Source organism: Symphodus melops (assembly GCF_947650265.1).
Source record: "Symphodus melops genome assembly, chromosome: 20".
NCBI classification, from domain to species: Eukaryota; Metazoa; Chordata; class Actinopteri; order Labriformes; family Labridae; genus Symphodus; species Symphodus melops.
In genome coordinates, this window is record NC_136710.1 from 8,395,300 (window position 1) to 8,421,635 (window position 26,336).

Sequence of the window (26,336 nt, forward strand, 5' to 3'; positions counted from 1 at the left end):
TGTGCTGTCTTGAATAAAGGTTACACTTGTAGCAGGGTAAGAATGCCATTCAGAGCCATTTGTTTATTATCTGTGTAATCAGCGTGCAGTGGTTGACAGAACTTTTGATAAATATTTTACAGCAGTCTTTGAGGCGTATAAAGAACTATGAAGTAGTTGCCGGTGAAGTTTTTGTATTTCCTCTGCTCCAGAAAAAGGATTAATTAATTGGTGGAGAATTTGTAGCACAGCGGTGGTTAATGAGACAAGAAGCCCAGTTTACATTGCCTCATCCCCCTTTAAGAGGAAAGAAAAGAGATTTTGGCTTGTGCTAATAGCTTTATATGCAGTACATTAAGTAAAACAACCACATGAATAAAGATTCTTACTCTGGATTCCAAGCTGCGTAACCTCCCCGTGCTCACACATCGCCCCATCCTGAGATGTGCTGAGTGCAGGTGATAATAATTCTTAGAACAGGTGCTGCACCATAAGCCCCAAGGCCGGGGGAAGTGAATGATTAGTGGCACTCCCCCAAGATGCATTGCTCCTCTGTATTAAAACCAAACTCTGCTTTTTATTCCCTCCAGGGTTTATTAAGTGGGCCAGTTGCCATAGCTACGCGTTGGCAGGATATTGCCAGGATAAGCTGTAATGGGTCTCCTGACGCAGTTCACTCTGCTCCTGTGGAAGAACTTCACTCTCCGGAAGAGACAAAAGGTACAATTGTGCACACAAACCCCTCCTCTCACAAATCAGCGTAGATCTGCCGAAATTGGTCAGCAAAGGAGAGAAAACGAGGATATGGTCCCAGGGTTGTTTTTATCAAGGGCAAGTAAGTTATTCATGATGTGGGGGGGTAGATAATAGGAGGGATTTACAATGAAAACCGTCTCCTACAGAAATACTGGTAAGCTGCTCTCAACTCTCCCACTAGAGAACAAGAACAATCTTAGCTTAATGCTGACCAATTTGAAGTGTCACCTTCAATTTTTAGAGATCTATCTCTTGTGCACTTTTTGTCACATTGCCTGTATTTTACTTCTAACAAAGGCAGTCTGCGGCCTAATAGAAGGGGATAGGGAGTGACAATGTAGAATGCTTTGTTTGAAGGGCAAGCGCTCTTTCTGGCTCGTCTTACTGGCTCACTATCACTTCCTGTCCTCAGCAGTGTTTTACAAAAGTTTTGCAAAACTTTTAAATTCTTACCATCCAAAGTAAAGCACAAATACATCAACTTACTGCAAACTTTTAAGTGTGCTCAAGCCATCTTTGTTCCTGAACTACTGTACTGTCAATATTTAGACTCAAGTTGATGCTTCCACCTGCTTCCAAACAGTCACACTGCATTTAGTGCTTACACTTGTGATTTCATTCAAGTGACTCTACAAACCTTCACGCAAACCGTTTTCAGCAGACAGACGTTATGTTAGAGCTTTAACTGTAAGACTCACTTTAACAGAAACAGCAACTCTAATGGAACTTTTGGTAACACTGTAACGTGTGTGCAGGCTTTGAACTTGTGATTTCCAGAGTACGAAAATATATCAATTTCTCTACGGATAATTGGTGTTGTGTTTTGTGTGTTTCTTATTATTTCTGCCTGGTGTGATTACGTATTATGTCAAATCCTCTTATTTCCAAACTTACTTAAACACAACATGTTTTTTTTTCAAATCAAAGGAAACATTTGAAAGCATATTCAACATTTTTTGTCTTTTGGACAGAAATCACACAAACAAATTACCTTATTTATTTATTGATTTCCAAAGATTTTGTTATGCCTTTATTTAGAGATAGGACAATGGATAGAGTCAGAAGAAATTAATTTGAACCCGGTCCATCTGCTCTCAAGGACTGAAGCCTCTGTACATACACACACTAACCACTAGGCAAGATTAAATGTATTCACAACTGTGACTGTTTATTTCGATAAAAATTATTCCAAAGGTATGAACCCATGTTGTGATTGTGACTCTTAATTTGTGCACCTGTAGACATTGAAATCGCGTCAGCCTCCTACGTGAACCTTCTTGCTGAAATTAAGTGCCAAATATATCCCTATACTGAGTTGAATTTGTCATTTAAACAGTTGTATGGACATTGTCTCAGATAAGTGCAAACCACATAAAATAACATAAGACTGTTGGAACATTTTAACTGTTGTGGAGGTTTAAGTATCTTAGGGATTGTCCCTTTGCGCTCATCAATTTCTCATTCTTAAAACAGAAAAAAAAAGCCTGAACATGAACGACCAATGACATATGGTGGAATTTATAGCTTGTGGTGACTACGAGGTCACATGACGCAGGCAAGATAACAGTTCCAGCCTGTGCCGCGACAGCATCTCAAGGGTCAGAGCGAGCTGTCGTGGAATCCAGTTAGCCATATGAGTCATTTCAGAGGGAGATATAGATGTAACAAAGAACTGCAGTGTGTTTTCTCTGATGTATATCCTCTCAGTGATAATAGCAGCCACATCCACCCACTTGTTTGGTTAGGGGTTCCAGAAACAGCAGTGTGTCTGATGCTGGAATAGAACAGAAAAGATTCTCATAAAAGGGAAAAAAAACCCAGCTTTCATCATAGTTCATACTTTCCGAGAATAACTCAAGTGACAACTTCAACTGATTCCAACTTTGAATCTTAGAAACATTCCCAAAGTTAATTGTATCAGCCAGCAGAAGGAACAGGGTGGTATCTGTTTGTATGAGGATGAAATATGGGCCTACTTGTTCCTGAAATATGTAAGTGGACAGTGGCAGTTTTGTGCTTGGAATGTGTGATATTTGGTGAAAGTCAACATGAAATATTGTTATTAGACAAAACCGGTGGGAGTTAGCAAGGACAATGGTGCTTCTGGAGGGCTTGTGGAGGTTAATGACCAATTATACGAATGCCTCACCAAGCATTTTAAGGTTTTATAACAGGCATGAAACTGATTTTATGGTCCAGTATTTCACATAATTTCATAGGAGGAGATTATCTGTTCACAAAGACGGCAGTGTCCGATGGCGAATGCCTGGGGAGCCAGACATCGAGAAAGTCCCCGTGATCTCTGTGTTCCACTCTCGATGCCTTTTTTTTTTCTGTGGAATACATTATGATAATTCATCCTCTCTGAGCGGAGCTACATCCTCTCTGACGCACACACTGGAGGGAATTAAGGAACAGAATTAGAAATTCTATCTGGTTTCTTTGAAATAAATGCAATGGGATCTTCTTCAATGTTTCCATCTGCAGTTCATTGAAAAAATTATAAAACTGAAAATCCAGCCTATGCATGTCTACCCAAATAAATCAAATAAGTGTTTTACCCTTCTTCTATTCTACTGCAGAAACTCTACTTTAAACCATAGGTGACTGTATTGCATTGACATATTTATTACTGCTATGATTGTCTTAACTTCACATCTGCCTACTCCAGTATAGACGTTTTCCCTTATTATTTCCGTTAATATGAGCCATCAGGAACTGTGTCTGTGGCGGCTCTAAGTGGGGAACTCCTCCAGACATAAGTTTGGAGGGCTGAGTGCAGGCGGACAGGGTCAGCTGAGGTTCGCGGAGAGGGCTCATGAGGTTGTGGAGTGATGGTGTGCCAAGGGAGGCGTAAAAGCCTACATGGCATAAAGTGTGGGGTTGAAGAGTCAAAGAAAGATGAGCTGCGGCATTGTAATATCTCACTGGAAGCCACCAGTGGTGGATAAAACTTCCTCTGGCGCAAGGATGATGAAGTGAAGTTCTGCTGTTGCACAAACGTTACGAGGCTTTCAGAGGCACACGTTTCTGTGAATCATGCATAAAGACACTGCACCTCTGTGATAGCAGTCGTAAAGAATAAGCTTGTAGGTGTGTGTCTTCAACCTGCTATAACCTTGGGTTGTTCAGAAATAACCTCCAAACCCTAAGGTCTTGGTACTTTGTCTCGAGAACATCCCTCACGGCACACTGACAGGGAAAAATATGAGAAAATACCTTGTGAACAAGGAAAGCCTTGAGGTGATCCATTTTCATACGATTCTCTCTGCACCCATTCCCTGAGGTTAAAATAAAAACCAGGCATGTCACAAGGGGTGCTTGGAGTTGTCAGGTAATAAAGTAGTTGTATATTAAAAGTGAAGAAGGTGGTCGGTGCTCTTCATCCAGAAGAGGAATAAACGTGGTGAGAAGGGATAAGGAGTATGTGATGGCAAATAGAGGTTGATATTCCAATCCTGTCAGGCTCAGACTCGCAGTAAGACTGAAAAGAACATGTGGACTATTACATGCTCTGCACACACACACAAGGGAAAAACGCAGCTCTATTAGGTTCTTTAGTCCATCAGAAACAGTATCACAACCAGAACACCTCAAAGGTTTCTGTTTGAGATGGTGACAAATCTACCTGCAACTCGTATCTTTGACTCGATTCGTTTCATGTTTGAACTTCTGTGACACCATGCAAATGATGAAACTAATACACATGTATTTCACACGCAAATTATTAAAATGAGCCCGATTTATCCCCCCTGTGCAGGTGCGTCTGGTCATAGAAGTGATATGGCCTCTGTTCCTCTTCTTCATTCTGGTGTGGGTGCGCTCCACCAACAAGCCGCTTTACAAAGGCCAATGTGAGTACACGCCGGGGCTGTCAGGATACCAGTGTTTTAAACCTAAAGATCATACTTCACATCAAAATCAAATAATATTCACGAAGACCTGTTTTGATACCACAGTAACACATTTCAACGTCCTGGGTAATACTGGGTCATTTCTTGTTCTTAATCAAGTCACAGTGTCTAAATGGCAATAATACACGTGCAACGTTTCACTTCTGAAAAGTGTATTTGTGCAATTTCAGTGTGCTCTCTAAAATATGACTTAAGATCTGTAGTTGTTTTTAAAGCTTCACTGCTTTTTCGATGCGTCAGAATGCATCACTTCTACAAAACATTTTGACAAACTTTTTGCTATTTACTTTACACCTGTCGAACAGCTGCAAAGGTTGCACGAGCGTTTCTGCCATACCTCAAGGCTAATGTTTCCGTCCAAATGTTCAGGAAGTGTAATGACCTGGGTAGTTGCTAACTTCTGCTGTGCGTCGATACCTCCAAGCAACAATGTGTTCGCACTGCAGCCGAGTAAAAGCAAACTGTATGCACTCATCCCTATTCCTTCAGGCCACTACCCAAATAAAGCCATGCCATCGGCTGGCGTGCTGCCCTGGCTTCAAGGGATGATATGTAACATCAACAATCCCTGTTTGAACTATCCAACGCCCGGGGAGACGCCGGGCCAAGTCAACAACTTCAACAACTCCATGTGAGTACTGGGATATATCCTCCACTGTCTTCTAAGGTTATACATGGGAATGTGACTGAATGTCTTCACAGAATTTACACTTTAAGAGGAACAATGAGCTTTTTTTAATTTTATTTTTGTCTTTTTTTTCCGTTAATCAGCGTTGCAGGGATGTTAATAGAGCTGCAAACTCTCGTGGTGGACAGATCGATTCTAAGTAAGGCTCAGCTGCTGGCGGACGACCTTGAACAGTGGTCTTCAGTCCTGTCACAGTCCGACCCTGGCAATGGTAAGAGATGTCATTTTCACTCACAATCACTGTAAAGCAACAAGGTCAAACTATGGATTGGTCTTTCTTGATGGAAATGTGTCGCTACTTCTGAGTAATGGCTCCAGATATAATTGGTATATGCAATAGTGAGCCTTGACAACAATCCCTCTGCTGTGTCTTTATTAACTGCTCTCCATCAAGGAAAGTATCCCCTTCATGTGGATGACAACTTTGAGGATTTGTTATTCCCCTTTATCCCTCAAAAACAATGGCGCCATTATTTATGATGCAATTTGCCATGCAGTGTGACAGATCGTTTGTCTTGATAACTTGCTGCTTTGCATTAGGCTCATTTAGCCTGATGATATTCAGATTTTCATGCGCTACCTAATTTGCAAAAAGACAAAGGGGGAAGAGGAGGGGGGGGTCCTTCCTGTGGGTCCATTTGCATTTTGGGGTTGCCGGCTTGTAAAGTACAAGATTAAATCCATCAGTGATCTAAGTCAGAGCATAATTAACGGCATTCTCTGTCAGAGAAGAGAGCACAAAAGGTCATTGACAAGAATGGGGAATAGAGTCGTATCAAAAGACGAGGATGGCAAAGGCGATTGTGTTGTCCCTTTTTTGTTATTACCAAGAGTTGATTAAAAGACTCGGATGGTCTCTTCAATCAGAAAGGCAACAGTGTTCGCTAGCGTGTTCTACAACCCTGTAATATGACCCCATCTGCCCCCTTCATCGTCCTGCAAACATGAGAGGAATAATAACGTGTATTTAGAGGGAATCAGGGGAGCGTGTCAAGAGTTTGAGCTCTGCATCAAGTTACGTATTTAACTCAAAGTACCATCCTGAAAGATAATGGTGCATATATTCCTGGGGAGGTACACAAAAGGGACAAATAAGAATGTTATGATGCGAGATAAAAGAAGGATTTTTGATGGAGTTCTCTTCTGATTGAACGACTCGTATATTAAACTGATCGTATGACGAGCAGAGTCGGTACTTGCGACGCTGAGAGCTCAACTACTGTACTATAGCAAGTTAGAAAGCTGCGAAAGCTAAAAGCGTTGGTCGTAAAAGAGCTACACAGCTGAACAGAAACTGCACGTTGTGGACGTCAATGCAGGACGACGGTTTCAACTTTTTGCCTTTCTGGGAAACCCGCCAAAATCAGATGTGCGTCTTATCGTTTTTTGTTTTTTTTGGTACTAAAAATGAAAAGCGATTAAGTTCATTTTAATTGACAAGACATATGAAGATATATATTCAAAATGTTTCCTGTCTCATGATGAAGAATTATACTTCTTTTTAATTTAGCTTCCATTTGATGAGCAAATCACGAAGAGGACATCGTGAACAGAGCACTGGAATTGTTTGTTTGGTATAGGATCGTATTATATTTGCGAGTTGGGTGTATTGTTACATCCCTCAGGAATAATAAATAATTAGCAAACCTTTATCTTAATTGATTCTTGCTTTACTCAATATACCTCACTCCGTCCTCTCATCCCCTTCATCGGCTGACTTGCATGTGTTGCATTCATTGAAGGCCTTAAAGCTCTAATTAAATTGCATAACCTCCTTCATCTCCTCACCAGCACACGCTAGAGTGTTAAATGGATACGGTATGTGAGATTCCAGCTATGTCAATTGGTTTTTAAAAATGACTCTTTAAAGAGCAGACTGACTGTGGGCAGCTAAATATGTGAATATGGCTGTTAGATAATCTGCTTCATGTTTAGCAAACAAATATTCCCATCTCACACACACACCTGCATCTCGAGGGTTCAGCCCTCATTAAAGTATTTAATTACAGGTGTCATCGAAAAGGCATTATTGACACATTAAAAACCAAATCAAGTCTGCTTTCCTCGTGTTTCCCTTTTTAACCACAAGCTCAAAACTCAAAGGGTTTCTTTTTATTTCAGTTCATATTTTAATACATATAGCCGTTGTGTCTTGCGAAAGTGTAGCATTGCACTGAGCTGCTGCACGACACTGATCTTGAAGACAAGGCTTTCATCTTTAACCTTGTCCTTTCAACAACAGCATAAACTCTCTTGTGCTTCGTTAGACCGACGTTCTGTAAGAGCAGAAGAGCTGCTGTCCTATTAGTTACACCACAGGCTCTCTCCATGGTTGGCATAGGAGTCCACGAGGCCAAACGACACAAGTCCTGCATGCGGCATTTTTTCCCCATGCACCCATTCTCCAACTGTGAAGAGGAGTGTGAAAGGAGGATAGATGAAGAATGGGTACAGAGAAAGAAAGGGGGGAGTTCTGGCTGCAAAATATGAGAAATGCATAGAGCAAGCAAGGAAGCTTAAACTTAGCAATTCGGACTTCCTGTTTTCATCTCAAACCTGCTATCATTTGACTCCTGTTTACATGAGAGAATGGCTGTACACTGCATTTCATGACGTCTGGTTGTCTGTCGTTGCTTTGCACTAATTTCAGATCTTTATGTTTAAGCTCAACCAGTGATCCTGAGGACTGTCCTAAGAGACAATGAGACTTTCTCCGATCATCTGGAAGAGAGTTTGTCCGTGCCGCCAGCGGTGGTCAAAGGCCTCATGAATGCACAGATCAAACTATACCCAGTGAGTATAATTTCTCAACACTGCTTGTGTTTTATAAGACGCAAAAGCAGCCTCCGCCTGCTTGAAAACAAGTGTTGTGCTTGAACATTTAGGAATACAACGTGTCCTGGCCAAGTAGCGCCTGCGGGACTCTTTGTCTTGACAGGTGTAATCAAAGCAAAGCAAAGTATTTGAGCTGTTTGAAGATGTTTTCAGTCGGTAATTTGGATGAAAATAAACTTGCGATGAGGCTGTCGTCTCTCTAAATGTTCCCCAACTGATGCTGCTGTATGTACCAAGTGATATCAGATGAGCTGCGAGATGTTAATTATGCTTCCCTGACATTGACAAGGATGCTTAAATACAATGTGCACTGATTAAAAGATCCCTACAGTGTCTGAGGCGTTCTAATGGTTGCAGTGGGCTGAGCTACAGCTCTGTGCCCAGAATGTACAAGTTCTTAAAAAAAGAGTTATGATCCATTCTACCGCCTCTGCTAATGCCACTGCCATTCATACCGCCTGGTATCATGAGAATTATGTGTGTGTGTGATTGTGTCACTTTTTATTTACTGCTGCTACAAGTGACACTGCCAGTGTTTTTGCATAGTAACATTGATTTCAATAAAAAAACCCTTCCGATTCTGAAATGTGATTTATGCACATCATCAGCCTTCACGACGACACAAAGGACACAGTGCATGAATAAATCAATGCAAAGTTCTCTTGTTTGTCTTCTTCTACCACAGTTGTTGTTTTTTTTTTTCGTTCTTTCTTTTTCTTACCAGATGACGGGCATCCCACGGCCAGGCAGTCTGAGGAGCATCCTGTGTGAGGGGACAGATCTGGATCAGTATGTCCAATTTAGCAGCCAAGCTGAAAAGGAGGCTTTTCAAAATGTCAGCTGCTCCCTCACTCCACAGCAGCTGATTAACACCCGGCAAGTTTTCCTGCAGAACTTGGACAGGAGGAAAGTGCTTTCAGAGGTGAGCTTTCCATGCAGCCGTCCAAAAATGATCACAACTTCTCTGATTTAAGTTTAATGAGAGTTGAAGGAAATAAACGTCATGAAGAGGACAAGAGCGGACTAATTTGATGGAAAATAAAGAGAGAATGCAATCGGAAACTGTGTTTTCACTAACTGCCCTAATGAGGACACTGCGGTGTTAATACAGGCTGTGATTGAGTTTGAAAAGTCCAAATTCCTGCACATCAAGGTCACCCTCATCCAGCATTCTCCAGCAAGTTTTCCTCACACAGTCTGGGCTAATCGAGCGTGTATTAAACATGACAATTTGAAACTCTTGAGATGCCTCTGCTTCGACTGATGCAACCAGAAAATATCTCAAAGATGCATTTGAGATTTTCACTCAGTCTTTAAATGATTCTTTTTTCCCCCCTATTTATTAAGACATTTTATAATGTTTTTTTTTTTTTTTAAGAAAAACATTTCAGATTCAGGCTTCTTTGCAGGCCTTTCCAATAACTAGAACTTGGACAATGGCACTACAAGTTTTTTTTCAGCTGGCGTCACTGCCTCTCTCCATTTTTAACTTTTAATAAAAGGGATACTTCACCCATTTGCATGAAGCTGTGTTTCATTAGAAACATGGTAGTAGTGTTGAAATGGGGAAAAATGCAATATGACGCTTTTTGCATCACATGAAAACTTTCAAGCAAAGAAAAACACATTTTTCTCGTCTCAGGGCAAAATGAGGGTTGGATTCACGACCATTCAACACTACTACCATGTTTCTAATGATACACAGCTTCATGTAAATGGGTGAAGTATCCCTTTAACTCTGGAGAAAGCTAAGGCTATACACATTCACCTCATATTTCCCACAATAACTGACACAATATGGTTTCTTAAGAGGATCCTTTCAGGCTCATTAGGGAGGGGTAAGACATGTGCATGGAGGGAGAACTTTCAGCTGCCCTGTTCTAAGTGTAGTTGATGCAAATGCGGTTAACAATCGGGTGCCATATTGTGGAATTTACTCCACATAAAAACTACTTTTCTCAGGTATTTCAGGGCTTTTATGGTGTTCCAAAATGCCATGTAAAGTCGTATCTAGAATCCTCTGTGCTCCAGTCATTAAAGACAATTACTTAGAATTACGTCATGTGGAATAAAACTTAGCTCCAGTGAGGAACTTTTAGTTTGTGTCAAGTGCAGCGCCCCCCTGTGGACATTTGTCCGATGAGTGTCAAAGTTAATCTCTAACAAAATATCTGATCCTCCTGTCAATTTTATTGTCATTATTATTTATTATTATCAACAGACATTATTTTTCTGGCTTCTTGCCTTGTATTGATAGGACAGATAGGAATCTTGGGGGAGAGTGGAACTGAACCACAAGTTGGACTTGAACCCGTTTGACACAAGCCTCTGTACACTTGGTGCAACCTAACAACCAGGCTGTCTCTGCCCAGATCCGCCTCGTTGTTTTTAAGGTTTATTAAGCTTTATTACCATTCATGTCTTTATTTAGAGATAGGACAGTGGCTATACTTTGAAAAGGGAGACAAAGAGAGAGAGAGGAGAGTGACGTGGAATACTGTAGGTCTGATCTGATCCTAAGCTGCCCGCTCTGAAGGACTTAAGCCTTGTTACATACTGCATGTGCACTAACCCCTGGGCCATCTGCTCCCCAATCCTCCTGGAGTTTTTTTTTTTTTAACAGTGAAAAGCATCACTCATCCAGAATCTTTTTTGTGGTTCATTAAAAAATAAGAATGCAATGGTCATTTCATCTGTGACCTCTCTCTGTGGTTTCATACATGAAAAATAACTTTATATAAAAAATCTTCTTCAGCTTCATTCTGATAGTCGTGGTGCGTTTTGAGCTTTTAAAGAGGCATCTCTATTAATTTCAGTTTGATTACCAGCTACAATCTCTTTAGATGAGCTTGATTACAGCTTAAAAGTATTGTAGGTGCACGCTCTGTTACCTAACTATAAAATCCTGTATAATTGAATTCAAAAACACAGTTAACCTCAATTGGCTCTGCCAGAAATTGAGGTTAACCATTTAAAAATTAAATTTTCTGCTTGTCTGGCTCCTTGATGTACACAGAAGAAGAAGAGTCTTTGAAAGTGAAAAGACGCTAAACACTTTAAGGCCAAACCTTACCACAACACTTCAGCATTTTTATTCCTCCCCCATCATCTCAGTGTGTTCCTGTTTCATCCATTTGAAGTGAGAAGTCATTTTCTTTCCCACACTGTCTGAGCTTTTAAAAATTGTCACGCTCATGTGCACCTTCGTGTCTTCAAGTGATTTTACTCGAATGCACGCAATCAGTCGGGAATTATTTATTAGAACCAATGTTTTCCTGAATTCTTTTAAATCTCTGAGTTTCCTTTGGGATGATGAAAGACTGCACTTCTCTTCCAGTTTACAGTATCTTTGAGGGAAAATATACGGGACAGCAGTTCCGATAAATAAGTGATAAGGCAGGAAGTTCGTTGGTGGGAGCATTTGAACAATTAAAGCCCACAGGCATTTTCAAAAAGGAGGGAAAAAAAGGAAAAGAAAAGAGACGCCAGACAAGATAGGAGGGAGAAACTCTTGAGTGCCGAGAGCAAACGGATGGAAGAGAACATCAAGCCTTCACACTTAAAGCTCGACGAAGCTGAATGATTGTGATAAGAACAACAACATAGAGACAGGGACAAGGGAGGACATCTTGGTTTATCACTGAGTTAAATTTAGACGTCGGCTCTGAAAACATCATATTTTAGGCTTCTGGATTATAATTTGAGAATCCACAGAAAGGCAATAACTTTTGAACGTATGTGGAACTCAACATGTCATACCAAAGTAACGTCGTTGACCCAGTCTTATGGAGAATCGTCGTAATTGCAGTTCACTTATTTTTAATATGTAAAATTAGAGCCACAGTCCACTACTGTAATTATGAACGATTACTTTTTCAATCAGCTTACCTTGATGGAGAAGATGAGACACAAATGACACTTTGAGACAGTGTACTTTGAGCTAAGCTAACAGATCTAAGGGAAACTGTTGTTGTGCTTTATATCCTGTCCCCCCCCCCCCTTTTTTTTATTCCTCGTCTCCCCTTTTAGCCTTCATTTCTCCCGAATAATTGTCTTTCTGCATCAATAACGCCCATACATTCTTCATCTTTGCCTCTACTTGACACCTGATGAATGAACATGACAGCGGTTGAAAGGGCATGTCCTTCAGTTCTCATAATTGGACACACACTGTACATACCTTTTAGAATGTCACTGTAACACTCGTCACTTGTAAAGCTACTTTTATTAACCACTGTAAAGGATGCGGATGGAAGAGTTCACATTGCAGGTCAAGATGCCCAAAGGAGCTTTCATTTAGCATCTCTAACAGACAGGCGTATGAAGAATAGGTCTTTTTATTTCTCTAATAATGGATGTTACACAATATATCCAGTTAAAACGTACAATTGAGACTGTTGATTCTGGCTCCTCACTCAATACCATTCCTATGTGATACTTAAGCAAGGGATCATTAAAAAACATCTCATTATCAAATATTCCTGAAGTAAAATTAGGACATTGTACTTGTTTGGTTTCTTGTTACGCCAGTGTCATTTGTATTAAAGCTGTAAACTCCTTTTTTATTATCTTCTGTAGCTTCCGGCCGCATTGGATCTTAATGCAATAGACACAGCAACACTGTTGAGGAAAACTACACAAGACGCACAGCCAGTGTTTGAGGAGGTACATTAATCTATTTGTCATTTATAGTGGAAAAGGAATCCATGACTAATGTTCTGGCCTGGGTGTTTTTTTTTTTTAAATTTTCTCCCAATACTTGACTTTTCGTCCTTTAGGTGGCCAGGTTGCAGAACTCTATGATCTTTAAGGCTGCAAGTTCATTGGATTTCCAAAAGGACATGATGGGCAGCATGAATATGCTTCTGTGTGAGATGCAGTCCGATGTCAATTCCACCAACATTTCCACCAGTTCACGCTCATCTGGCCAGATGAGGTACAACAATTTACTGTCCACAATTGGGAACAGTTCAGGTCAGTACAGCAGTTTTTGTCATTCGTTCTTTTTTTCTACATTTCACTTCAGAGTTCGGTTTGTGGTTATGACTAGGCAATGGACAAAATGAATGATATGTTTGGAAACAAGTGAGTTACTTGGTAATGTTGCTGTTTGATCAGAAGGCAGAAGACTTCAGTCATACTTATCAAATCAGAACTGTGTTTTGACAAATCGTTAAAGAGACCAGTTTGACACCTAATGAACCATTGCTACTGTGGCATAAAGAAAAAGTCCTGCAAGTCTCAGGGTGCATTTATCTAGGTTAGATGTGTTACAATTGGAGTAAATGATGAGTAAAATGCTCCTGCAAAGACAAATTTACTGCAAAACCCAGTTTTACTCAACAAGCACTGAGACGACAAAAATAGAACAACTATCCCCAATTTCACACATGAAGAGTGCATAGTACACAGTGCAGGGTGCACAGGATGTGCCTACGTGTGCACGAGCAGGAAACCTGCACCTGTGGCACAGTTGGCCCCTCTGCCTGAGCTGGAAACTGGGTTTGATTAGGAATTCATTATCGGCGGCTGTGTTTGGGGGCTGGCATCAATCGAATCAAATCAGCCAATCAAATCAGCTCTTCTCATTCCATTCGAAAGCTGTGCACTCCCCACCCTGACATAATATTGTTTCTTAATGGAGAATAAAAGTCCTGAACAACTTCTCCCAAGTGGAAAACTGATGCTTTTGTCTGGATTTTGCAGAGTCACAACGCGAGAATGTATTACATCCTAAATATGAACATATGGCAGCCCAAACTTCTCACATAGGACAGATGGTGTCACTGAAACACTTTTTCTTGCCTTCTAAACTGGTATTTTGTGCTAATCAGTTCGAGAATGCCACCCGGGCAGCCATATTGTCAGCATTTGTTGCCAGATTCCCCAATGCGGTATTGATTTCAAAGAACCCGGCTCTGATTTCTGAGAAAAGGCAGCATTGATGGTTTTCAGTCTTGCATTTAAACATTTCTAAAGCTGTCCTAATCATTATGTCAAGTAAATCCCAGGATGTCTATGTCTCCTATGCTTCTAATGATATGCAGGAAACATCCACAGTAACCTGGAACAGTGCTGTACAGTATGTATTCCAGGTGGCTGAATTAAACGAATGCATTGTATGAATTCACTCTGTTTTGGAAACATGAACAGAACCACCCACAGTCAGTATGCTTGTTGATGGAAAAAGCCATCTCATTGCTTCAAGGATTAAACTGAAAAAGGAGGAAATATAGATTTTAAAAGATTTGTGGATAGAAGAAATAAAGGATCACTGCTATGACTCACCCTTTGATCCTACCCAGTGCACTCTGCTTTGCTTGCATTACGGCATCAAAGTGTGATTCTGTCTCATGGGCGACGACTTTATATCAAAGTGAAAAACGCACTTTGTACATAAAAAAATGGTTGTAATTTAAATCAGTCAGTTCTAAGAACAGAAGAAAGATTACTCATGGCCCTGTAAGTTTACGGGAACAGTCAGGAACAGTACACCCACGCTTAAGACAACTTCTTCTTGAGCAATTTTTTTGCTGCCTTTCCACCAAAAGTTCCTGGGTTTTTCAGTGGGAGGTACTTAAATGTTCACCCAGCCCACCAATGTCTGTGTGTTCAACACGCTCAGAAGACCTATGAAACGGAAAATGAGCTTGTTGATATTTTAAAAAGCCGAATGTGTACACCACCAACCAGCAGTGTTCAGCAATGCAAGGCCCAATCCAAGTACTTTTGGAAAGTTTGTGCAGGAGAATAATAAAGTATTTTAGGTTCAATCAGATGTGATACGAAATTAAAGGCTGCCTTTAAGTGCAAATAAAAACAAATGACAAGAGTGCACAGTAGCTGTACCTAACTGTCTATGTTTTTCTGATTGTTAAACACTCATACTTTTCTGAAATGTTTATTCGTGATATTCATGCTGCGTCAATGAGGACACTGAGTGTTATGCATACCTATTCTTCTACCTCAGAGCAGGAACCTTTGCTGCGTGGAGAACTAACTTTTTTAGACTCTGGTTCCAGCAGTAGGAAAGTACTTAGGTCCACCTAAAGTTCCTCTGCTGTAAACGGAGTCCTGGTAGGGCCAAAAGCAGTAGTGCAAAATACAGTATGATGCTTTCACAACAGTGAAGTCTGGTATTCTTAAAGGAAACATTTTGCTACCGAACATGGTTCAGAATGCTGTTGTTCTTTTAAGCGTTCCTTGCTGTCGTGTAGGTGAAATTTGAGTTACACTTGACTCCTGCTTTCACAGTATCATTGTAGACAGCTGACTCTGAGTCATTTCGTGCTACCTTGGACTTGCTGGCACCTTTTTGGAGTGTTTTGAAGTCAATCGATGAGAGAAGATGACCTTATCCTAACAGAATGGCAGCAGTCTGAAAATCTCTTCACTTGAATGTCAGGTTTTTTTTATATTTTCATCTAAAGGACTTGAGGAGACCTGAACGTTGAGTCTTGGTCTTGTGAATTGTTTTGATAAATGGGATTGACCCTCAAAAGTTCAACGTTTTATCATTATGTAACTGTTGCAGTCTTTGTAGTTTTATATTCAAAGATTACCCTGCATGGGAATAAAATTTCTGTTTGTTATGACTGATTTTAAAATTCTGGAGAACGTTTGTGGCCAATATATACACACTTATTTTTTTATAAAAATGTGTTCATTTAAATGCTGCCCCATTTTTCTTTTTTTTTTTTACAAAAGAAAGTTTGATATAAATGAAACTTTCACACTTCTAGCAATATGAATATGCTCATCTCATATACAGGATTATTAGCTAACATGTATTTTCTTATTTGGTTTTATATTGTAAAACATTCCTGAAATGTGCTGAAATCATACTAGCAGCATTAATTCGCGGAAGAATTCACTTAGATTTAATGCATATGAACATTTAAAGACCAATGACTTATTCGTGCCGAGAAATCCCCTTGAATTATCCCTTCAGCTTAACTTCCTGCAGCCTCGTGCTCGTAAGAGACCTCACATTCCTGTTTCATTAAATGCCTTTCTTCAGAGACACCCTCACACAATTAGATTTTAATAAGAAGCCCTCTATTCCCTGGAAATAAATTTGCACTGTAAAGTGGAATTGCATGCAAGTGCCAGAGCAAATGAGCAAAAACATTGTATCATCCATAAAAACAAAACGAAAAAAAGCACCAACATCTCCGTTAGCATGCTAATGGCTTTTTTGGATCTGCCTTGGCATTTTATTGTGTCGCTCTATGTACACTTAAGTGAATGTGGAAGATGCAGAGCGTCTGCATAATGGCCAATTACTACTTCTTTTGTAAATGCGAAAGAACACTCAAAGGAATAGTGGAATTACACTAATAAAGGCCAACACTTATGTCTTCTTAACGACACCGAAATGTTCCCTTCTTAATTAATCATTGACCGCAAAAGGAAAACTTCGGAGTCACCACACGGAATAGCTTGAGAGTTAACTGTTCTTCCATGATGGTAAATTAACTTGTTACCGCTTTTGAAATTTGCCCAGCAGATTGGCAGAAGCGGGAAATGATGACATCACTCAGCATGTCAGTTGTACTTTGTTGAATAAATCTGCTTAGATATATGTTATATGCGATCGTGGAAGCCTTTATAGTCACAGCTCATTGTAGAGAGTTTCCCTCACTGTCGCTATTTTGTACCATATGGAGGATTTAAGAAAGTTGGCTCTCTTTTCCCTGCAGACAGAACAGTTGAAGTGCCATAAGCCAAAGCTGAAAAGCTGCTGATTAAACTTGACCTAAAGCCCAACCAAAAAAAAGTCAGTACTGGAAGCAAACATCAACCCTAACCCTTCCAATAAACACATTTTTAGGTTTAAAAACAACCTTCCCTTTTCTAGTCGGAATATCTTCTTTGCTTTTCTCTCGATGTTTCCTTATTTTCTCAACACTGATGTTATTCTCCCCTTTGTAATTGGGTTGTCTTGCTATATGCTACATCAGTATTTGGCAGAATAAGTGTTGATCTTTACTCTCCTCCAACTGTTGAATGTCAAAGCAGCCCTTTTTCTCTTTCTGATTAGATACTAACTGGAGTGATGTTTATTCACGCTTACTTGACTCTCTGTTGGATTTCTGTGAGATGGCACTTAATTTATCCTGCTTGCTTGATATAAATGCTGCTTTTTTTAATTCTTTCTAAAAGCCTTGATATAAATGCTGTGTTCATAGCATTTACAATTTGGTTTATGAACATGCAGTGTTTGTGTGTGTCTGTCTGAGTTTGCATTGCATTGGTATGGAACATGAATAATTAGAATCGAGAGTAATATCCTTCTTAGTGTGCAAGTCTTCACATGGAGTTGCATGTGCGAGACACTGTGTGTGTGTGTGTGTGTGCGTGTGCGTGCGTGCGTGTTGACTGCACTGTCCCACTGTATTGCTGAATTGAGCCCCATCTCGAGGGTGCAACTCAAATTGATTAAATTTGCCAGGTAAGTTGAGGGGCCGACTTGAGGCTCCAAGCAATTATTTGACTGTGGCTAAACCTGATGTAGAGAACAGGTTCCCTTGTTCTTTCATATCTCTGCTTTGTAATAAAGTAAAGATCTGTTGTCAGAGAGACCCGCGCAGCTCACGCCTCTCGAGAATGTGTAACCCTCTATCATGGTGCTCCCTTTAGCACACAGAAAATCAAAACCAGATCTATCTTTCCCTTGGTACACAGATACCTGGTGTGTAAGTGGGATGCATTTGACCCTGCCATTTCTGTTCATACGGTATAGCTGACTAGACTTCTCGATTCTTTGTGTTTGTAATTGGCACCAGAATGCAAGGGTTCATTTTGTTGTTTGTCTATTTTCATAATCTCCTCAACGATGAGAAGAAATGTATGTAATAAGGTATGTGCAGAGACGTAAAGGGATTTAATGTGTTGAACACAACAAACAAAACACAATGCACAGTAGTGTAGGCCGCAGAGTTTGTAAATGTATATCATACTCAGGTTCACTTAAACAAGGTTTTGAGTGGCTGTTTAATCAAGATTACTATATAATTCGAGAAAGCATGCCTGCAGGTTTTAAGTATGAAGGAAATAAAAAGAGGCTGCTTTATACACAAAGTCTGCTACCACAGCGCCATCATATCGTTTTCAAACAGTGTTAGGGAGAAAGGAAAAAAGGCGTCTCTTATGAAAAGTGAAATAAGTTAGAAATAAAAAAAAGTGCATGTTTTACATACACATAAACCAAGCTGTACCATCCTGTACATGTTTGTTGCTGCTATTGCTACAGGCCTAATGGAGGAATAACTCCTCCTCACCACTCTGTCTGTTTACCTTTGACACGGACGGAGAGGCTTAAGACTCCTGTTTGAAACAGGCTTGTGTTAAAGAAAAGGCTGAGATGTTCTTACATCCTGTGAAAATGTCACCTGTGGTCAAAAAGTTTGACCATAGAGTAACTTTTCCTTTTCACATTCCTTTATTAGAATGATGATTAGATTTCTATTTGAGACCTCCTCGTTGTTCCAGACCTTCATGTTACTGTATTTGTCATAGATGGCAGAGTTTCTGTTTCTTGTCAAATATTAGAGATCCTACAATATGAAGTCTCTTTTCTCAGAGACCCCTAATAGCAGAAAACTACTGAACCATGGTGCGCACACATCGCGTTATATTTGCTGGAAAGTGGCATCTGTGCAGTCTGTGGAGGGAACAGCTGGTCAGACTCATACTAAGGGGTAGCCATTAGCTGCCCGCACACACACCTCCCAGGAGCACCTGGGAAAGCTGGCCAGCAGGCAGAAAGGCTAACATTTAATTGCACTGAAAATGGCCGCTAAAATCTCCCTGATGGGAGAAAGGGTCGCCCTGGTGAGATGAGAGGGAGTGCTAGACGGTGGGAAGTTTTCTTGCAGTCTTGGCAGAAGAGACGTGAAGAAAAGGACAGGAGATTGCACTAATACAATGACAGGTGTCCAACAAAGGGACAGTTAGCTACAAATCAAAAAGGCAGACGGTCATATTGATTTGCAGCAGACACACTGGACTGATCGATTGTCTGATTAACTGCCACTCAGCAGGAATCGCATATTTTCAGTCATAACAAAGCCACAACAATCAAAGCATAAGGTTGCATGCAGCACTGGTCCTTATGTAACCTATTCATCACTCTCCCAACCTGACAATATCTACGTTGGCAGATAAGTTAAATTAGTAATGATCTTACCGCCGCTGTGCATCTTCACTTTTTTGCCTCTGCTCCACACAAACTTGTCCTTATGCACTCGGGTCTGAACTCTCGGCTTGTGTTTTCTTCTGCTTGTGAATTTTTACTTTCAAACTTTTTACAAATACATTGACTCTGAAACTCTCTGGTTGGTAATGCATACTAACATCACAGTAACAGTTTAGAGTTTTTTTTAATTAATGAACTCAGGAAGGATATTCTTAAGAATATTATTTCTTTCAAGTAGATTAGGTATGTGCAGGAGACGCACTGGACTGATCAGTTGTCTTATTAACTGCTCTCTATCATGAACCTCTGTGTGCCTACTGTGAGCTAACTAGCAGTCCAACCTAACAATTCCTAAGAGCAACCCAACATCACTTCTGGCTTGCCAGAGTGACCACGCCCCCTTTCGGGTGAAAACAAACGTAGCCTACAGTTGCAGGGTGCTAGCTTCAATTGTCAATGGTTTTTATTATTGACACCAACTTACAAAATAAAGACTCTTAGCGACAGAAATGGTTAGGGTCAAATATGTACTACCTGGAGATTTAATAAGGTTATTGTAAATGTCGCCGTATGAAACCTTCGGCCACAAGGTGGAGTTGTCGAACCATTTATGGGAAAGGATGATGAAAAGACACTCTTGAAGGCAAATGGTGGTGCCATCTTCTGTTTGTTGGCGGAGTATTGCAGAACTACAGAGATGCACCAGCCCAATAATGAGTGGTTGGTATCGTCTAAAAGTTTTAACTCTTAATCCTCAAATGTAGTGATTAATATTTTTTGGGGCTGTAAATTTGTTGAGCTATGTTCTAATCAGCACTTTTGTTTATTTGTTCCTGCCTCATATAATGTTTTATCCGTCAGCTTTTAGGATCATTGTTGCTTGTGATTGAAGCTACATGTAACTTTCCTCAGTTTACAGCCATATTAGGCTGGGTTTTCTCAATATTTTGTATGTTTCTAGTTAAGTTATGAATTTAATTTCAGAGTTAAAGATGTATGCTTTGTGCTTTAACTCCCACTATCTAAATATTTTCTCATACCGGTCTGACAGGTTTCTATGGAAGCCGCATATATACTTCAAGCTCATGTGCAATATTTATCATGTTTTCTTCTTCCCTGTTGCAAATTCAATGAATTCTTACTGGTATTACCAAGCTTTACTCCACTCTACTATCCAGTGAGCAGACGTTCAGTAAAGACCCACAAGATGCAGAATTCCAGTGCTGTTCTCTTGCTTGTGCATTGACTTTCCCAGTCTTTTCCCCTCTGTTCTTCTCTCTTACAGATGATTTTTGTCAGACTCTGGTCGACACCCTGGAGGGCACACCTGGCCTGCGCGTGATTTGGAGCACCTTCAGGCCGTTATTGCAGGGGAAGGTGCTCTATGCTCCTGATACGCCTGCTGCTCGCCTCATCGTGAAGCAGGCAAGTCCATGTTGAAATGCAACATATTTACGTGCGCACAAAGGACTTCTCATGTTCCTGAAAAGTAGTCGATTTGGTTTAGTCTTAACGGATATCTCCTCTTGATGGAGTAAAGTTTGAATATCCTGTATGCTCAGGATCATGTATCGAAAAGTAATTCAGTTATTCAGCAATAAAGTTAATCAGTAACTGTGTGAAATGAGAAGGAGCCTTCAGTGGAGGAAAGAAAAACAAACGATGTCACACAAAATTACCACCTGGGGAAGAAAATGAAAACAATACAATCATTTGTCAGGATGCTGCAGTGAATCTGATGTATTTTCATGACAAGACATTTCTCCAAGATATTAGCATCATTTTGATAACTCCGTGAACAAAGCAAACAACATGCAGGCAGTGAGGTTTTTGCATTGCGAATGCATAATGAGTTCACAGCAAGAGGCCCGGTGCAGGCGGAGGAGTACCCCTTTTACTCCAGACATAGTCGGATTGTTTACAAGTCAGTGTTCGGGGGTAAACAACCCCATTTACATTAGTCACCACGGGGGGGTTGGCGGTGTTGCAATGTGATGAGTTCCTCCGGGGATTAGCTGCAATGTGTGGATGTGAAGTGCTTTCATGTCTTGATTTTCTCAAGGCGAACAGAAGCTGCTCAGTGAATATTCTCCCTGTCAGTGGAAGGTAAAATAACTGTTTAAAGCTTCTGTGAGGAACTTTCAGTTTGGTTTGTTTTTGGCGTCCCCGGTGGGCAGAGTAGTATCTCTTATCATTTTCACTGCATTTGTCCTGTACATGCAGAGGTAGTGCTTTTAGCAGTCACATGTCACCCATTGAGATCATCTGCAAATGTAGAATGAAGCCGTTTCTGCAGTGTGATGGTCATCAGTCACACTGACCCTGCTGTAATGTTTTCAGGCATCCAAATAAAAATGTAGAAATTATTTATTCTTATGGTCTCCTTTTGCTTTTGTAGTGCATAACAATGGAACCTAACTAAATTGCAACATATCTCTTAACATCTAAAAAAGAAAAATGCCCACACCTTTAAATGTTTATCTTTTTTTTTTTCCCAGGCGAACAGCACATTCAATGCTTTGGCCATGCTAAAAGAACTGGCAGATCTGTGGGATGAGCTCGGGCCACGTGTTTGGGACTACCTTCAAGACAGCACTCAAGTCAATGCAGTGCGGGTAAGGCTGAGGCAAATAACTCTTGAATGCATGAAAACAAAAAAAGTCCAATCCAGTTCTGAAGAGAAAATCAGTAATAAAAGAAAATGATGAGCCATATATTTAGTGCAAGTAAGAATGTACGTTACGTGTATATCAGTTTGTTGCACCGTCTGTTAGGAATGGAAATCGAGGGAGGTAAGTAATTATGGATAAGTGCAGGATAATTTTCATCTTGGCAGAAAGGATTATCTATAGAAGGTAGAGGACACAGACTCTTCCCTCACTCTCTCCTTCCCTTCCTCTTTGCTTCTCGCAGTATTTCCTTGACACTGACATTACTCCAGTGTCACTCCAAATGAGCTTATAGGCAGCTGGAGGGAAGCAGACATCGGGAGCTCCATATAGCCAGGGTATTCATTACCCTAGCCCTAACCTTTACACAAATGGGCCGGCAATCCTCCTTTGTCTTCATTTTCTCCCAGCCCGCCGCTTTCCCTCTCCGCCCCACACTACGAAGCTGGTGGCTGCGGAGGTTTGTCATCTTCAGAGGTCCTTCAAGGTCGCAGACACATTTTACGCTTATGGACCAATTACCATCACCACCGCAACTACAGTTAAGAATGTAGATTTAACATGTGGCGCTGAAAGCAGGTACACGCTGTAATGAAATGTCTTTTTTAAAAATACAGCTTTGACATTTTTTAGATGTAAAATCTAAATATTTCAGTCCTGGTCAAATCTGCAACAGCCCCGGTTGCCGTGGTAACAGTAACAGCAAGTTAATACTGCATGACCGAGGATTCTGGAGCTGTTTGTTTTTTCATTAGTCCTCATCTGCATTATTCAGTCACGTCAGATTTCCAAACAGTTTTCCAGGGGCACGCTTTCTTTCTGAGAGAGAAATTTCTAGCACACTACAACTGGATCTTTGTTATTCAGACCAATAGTGAGAGATTTCTTGATTTGACACTGAAATCACTCTGAGTACACTGGCCTCCACTTCCCCCAAACATGGTGCATTCAATTACTGGAACGATTCGTTTTGAACATTAAGGGGATCATTTTTCATTTTTCTCTTTTCCTGGCTATGACTTGATTAGTTAATTAACTTCTCTTAGTGGGTTCAGTTTCCTTTTCAGCGTTCCTTTGTGTACTCGACAGGTTTTTAATCAGTTCAATTTGAGTTTATGGAGTTAGACTGTCATTACAGGAACACTCAGTGTTATGTTAATCATTCAGGGTGAATTTCACAGCAGTTTAAAATGATAGAAATCCTGGGTGGGAGTGAGGGGAACAGTTAAATAAAGGGCAACACATTTAATCTAACAGGTGGGAGTGAAATAACCTCATTATGCAGAGCTACTGTGTACAGCTCAGAACTATTTATTCCACTCAACAATAATACATACATATTCATGTAATTCTTATTCACGATGAAATAAAGGGATTCAGTGTGGTTATATTTGCTCCCACATCAGTATATTGTTTTAATTCAGTGCAAGATTAGAGACATTACAGTTTGATTCATGACCTGGCCTGAGTCTGTTTCAAACGTTTGTCATATAAACAAAGGAAATTGGTTTTTGCGTGCATATTTTCTTTGTATTTTTACATCCATGTTTTTGTGGAGGCGGGATTTTGTGTTTTACTTTCACACTCATCTCCACCAAGAACAACGGATTGATCAGTCTAATATGAGGTTTAAATTCTGGTACCATAATCAGCCTAGTTTGAAATGATGTTTCCTGACCATGGACTGGTGTAAGTCTTGGATGGAGGGCAGTTTGATGATTGTCCGTTGCGAATCCAAACCAAAACAGTGATGGAGGTGATTGAATGATTGCAGAAGTGGGTCTGTTGACTTCATCAGTCACCAACCTGTTTGTCCAGAAGGAATACTGCAGGGGTCCAGCATGGGGGTCTGAGATGTCCTTACGCTGGCTCAACAGCAGTCTCTCATTGGACCTCACGGCCAAAGACATTATTCTGTCCTGTGATGGAGGAATCAGAATTGCTTATACTTTATTTTTCCTTCAAGGGAAAATGTGGGCTTTGTAAAGAAAGAAATATGCATATAGGGAAGATGTATACGACCGGACAGTCATTATATATGGATAAAGTAAGAAACTAAAATGCCCATCCAGTAAAATGAGTATTTGAAATATGTAAAGATATGTGCATACAGTGTAGTATAGGACCTAACTTTAAAAGTACAAATCTAAGAGATAACGATTTTCATATAGGCCATCTGTAATTTGATTTAAAAATAAATGCCAAAATAGTATTAATTAAAGTGATGTGAAGCTGACCACCCATTCTGATTAGATATTACAACCTGTGTGCTTTTTCTGTTGTCTCCAGACTTTGCTGGCCAATCCAGTGTTTGCCGTTGCCCTTAACCAGCGTCTCGAGGGCACAGCGTGGACTGCTGAGCTCCTGGAAAACTTCCTGTACAACGGGCCACCAGAGGATCGTCCATCCGACATGCCGCCCCGAGACTGGCGGGACATGTACAACACCACAACCCAAATCCTGAAGCTTCTCTCCAAGTTCCTCGGCGTAAGTAACTGTTTTGTTTTCTGCACTTTGTGAACCTGGCGTCTAGCCCACGAATGCACCATAGGGTTTGGTGACCTCTTCAACATAGTGAGAAATTGGATTAAAAAAAAAATAAAACGACTGGCTGTTCTTTGACATTTGAGATTTTCTAAAACAAAACTCTCACTGGTGAGGAAATTGCTAATACATTTCTCTGCCCTGCCGCCATTGTTCTCCTTTAGCCTCTCGCTTCTTTGTTATTTGTCTGGTTCACCTGATATTACCCATGTGGTTTCTCTGGTTACAGATGCTGTTAGAACAAGAACTGCATGAACTTTAAAGTACTCAAAGAAAACTGCCTGTCTTTAAAAATAAGTTCAGAGATTCTAATGTAGTAGATATATTTTTCTAGTTGTGGGCGTTTTTTTTTTTTTTAAAGCTCCTGCTAAAACGTTTCCACTGGTCATGAAGCACACTGAAATTAAACAAAGATGTCTACGACCTTAAAAAGCAAACAAGACCATCAGAAAAAGATTGATTACTTCTTAAATGTAACTGGTAACGCCAGTAACCACTGATGGGTGTGGGTGTGAAATAAGATTATTATTAACAAGCTAAGAAACGGCCTTTAATTTAAAAATGTTCCAGGGGGGGCCAAAGGTGACATGAGCCAAATATCCTAACAGGAGCTGCACGAAAAGATCCAGACGAGTCAATCCATCTGAAAAACTCTATTAGCATTTTATAAATTTAAAATAAAAGGATTGATTTTCATAGCGACTATGAAACAATTTAAGTGTTCAGTTACCACACATACTTGAATCTAAAGATTTAAGAAAGCCATATAGGAAAACGTTGGTACCAACGACATAATTGCTGCTCCTTAATTTGTTCCTATATCTTTCTGATTGTGGCTGTGACACAACTCTGGCAGGGCAACACAGTGCTGCAGCATGTAAGACACACAGTTACTGTCTGTGTTATAGTGCCCATGACATCTGTGTATCTTTTTATCTTGCTCACTTCATCAGCTTTTATCTTGTTTTTAGAGAATAAGCAGAGAGCTCTGCTCTGCTCTTTATTCATTAAACTTTAATAGCCTTGACTTCGCAAACTGTCAAACACACATTGCTCTACAATGCTTCCACGATAATCATTTAAAAAACAAAAACATTGTTATGGACTTGACAATATGTGTGCAGGCATCAAACAGAGTGGTGCAGGAACACACACTGTTGACATTGATATATTGATCTGTGGCACAGTTTGCAGCGAAAACCCTCTTTCTCTGTGCTGTGTGATCAAACACATGTACAAAGACCCCCCCACAGTCCCTGCAATGCTTTCATACACACAAACACACACATACACATGCCATCAATCCACAGGCAGGTAAGATGGCAGGTGGACCCCTGGGGTTGGCCCTGCATGGCCAATGAAATTCAGACAATGTAATCTATTTTCAGCCGTAATGGAAATTGCTATGCTCAGGGAAGGGACAGTTCGAGACTTTATGATAGAGCCCTCTTATATAGTGAGTCAAAGTATAAAAGTTAGTTTCTATCTGTCTAGGCCTGAAGAGTGAGCAGTTTCACTATGATCAAAGCTATAAGCAGATATGTTACCTAAAAGGCAGAACATGCTCTAAAACAATAAACTAAGCCAATCTTGATCTTATTTGTTGATTTAAAAGAAAATTATAATTTGAATATACTATTTTTTATAATATTAGTAGCATTTGTTTAGTGAATCTTTATTTACTAGAAAAGGTTTGTTGAGATTAGAAATATCTTTATCATCATGTCCTGGTCAAAAAGGCGGCAGTACAG

General features: G+C 40.2%; 1 protein-coding gene across 1 annotated transcript in view; it reads left to right on the forward strand.

The window, feature by feature from the left end:
- The window catches only part of LOC306841547 (phospholipid-transporting ATPase ABCA1), a 173,012-nt gene that overhangs the window by 30,954 nt on the left and 115,722 nt on the right, over window positions 1-26,336 (forward strand). The window contains exons 3-13 of the mRNA XM_079371493.1: window positions 570-699; window positions 4,496-4,589; window positions 5,139-5,280; window positions 5,421-5,548; window positions 8,003-8,130; window positions 8,897-9,094; window positions 12,751-12,837; window positions 12,951-13,146; window positions 20,658-20,797; window positions 21,871-21,987; window positions 24,331-24,528. Of these exons, the coding sequence (XP_079227619.1) occupies window positions 634-699; window positions 4,496-4,589; window positions 5,139-5,280; window positions 5,421-5,548; window positions 8,003-8,130; window positions 8,897-9,094; window positions 12,751-12,837; window positions 12,951-13,146; window positions 20,658-20,797; window positions 21,871-21,987; window positions 24,331-24,528 (1,494 nt within the window). The 5' untranslated portion in view covers window positions 570-633. The remainder of the gene's footprint in view (window positions 1-569; window positions 700-4,495; window positions 4,590-5,138; window positions 5,281-5,420; window positions 5,549-8,002; window positions 8,131-8,896; window positions 9,095-12,750; window positions 12,838-12,950; window positions 13,147-20,657; window positions 20,798-21,870; window positions 21,988-24,330; window positions 24,529-26,336) is intronic.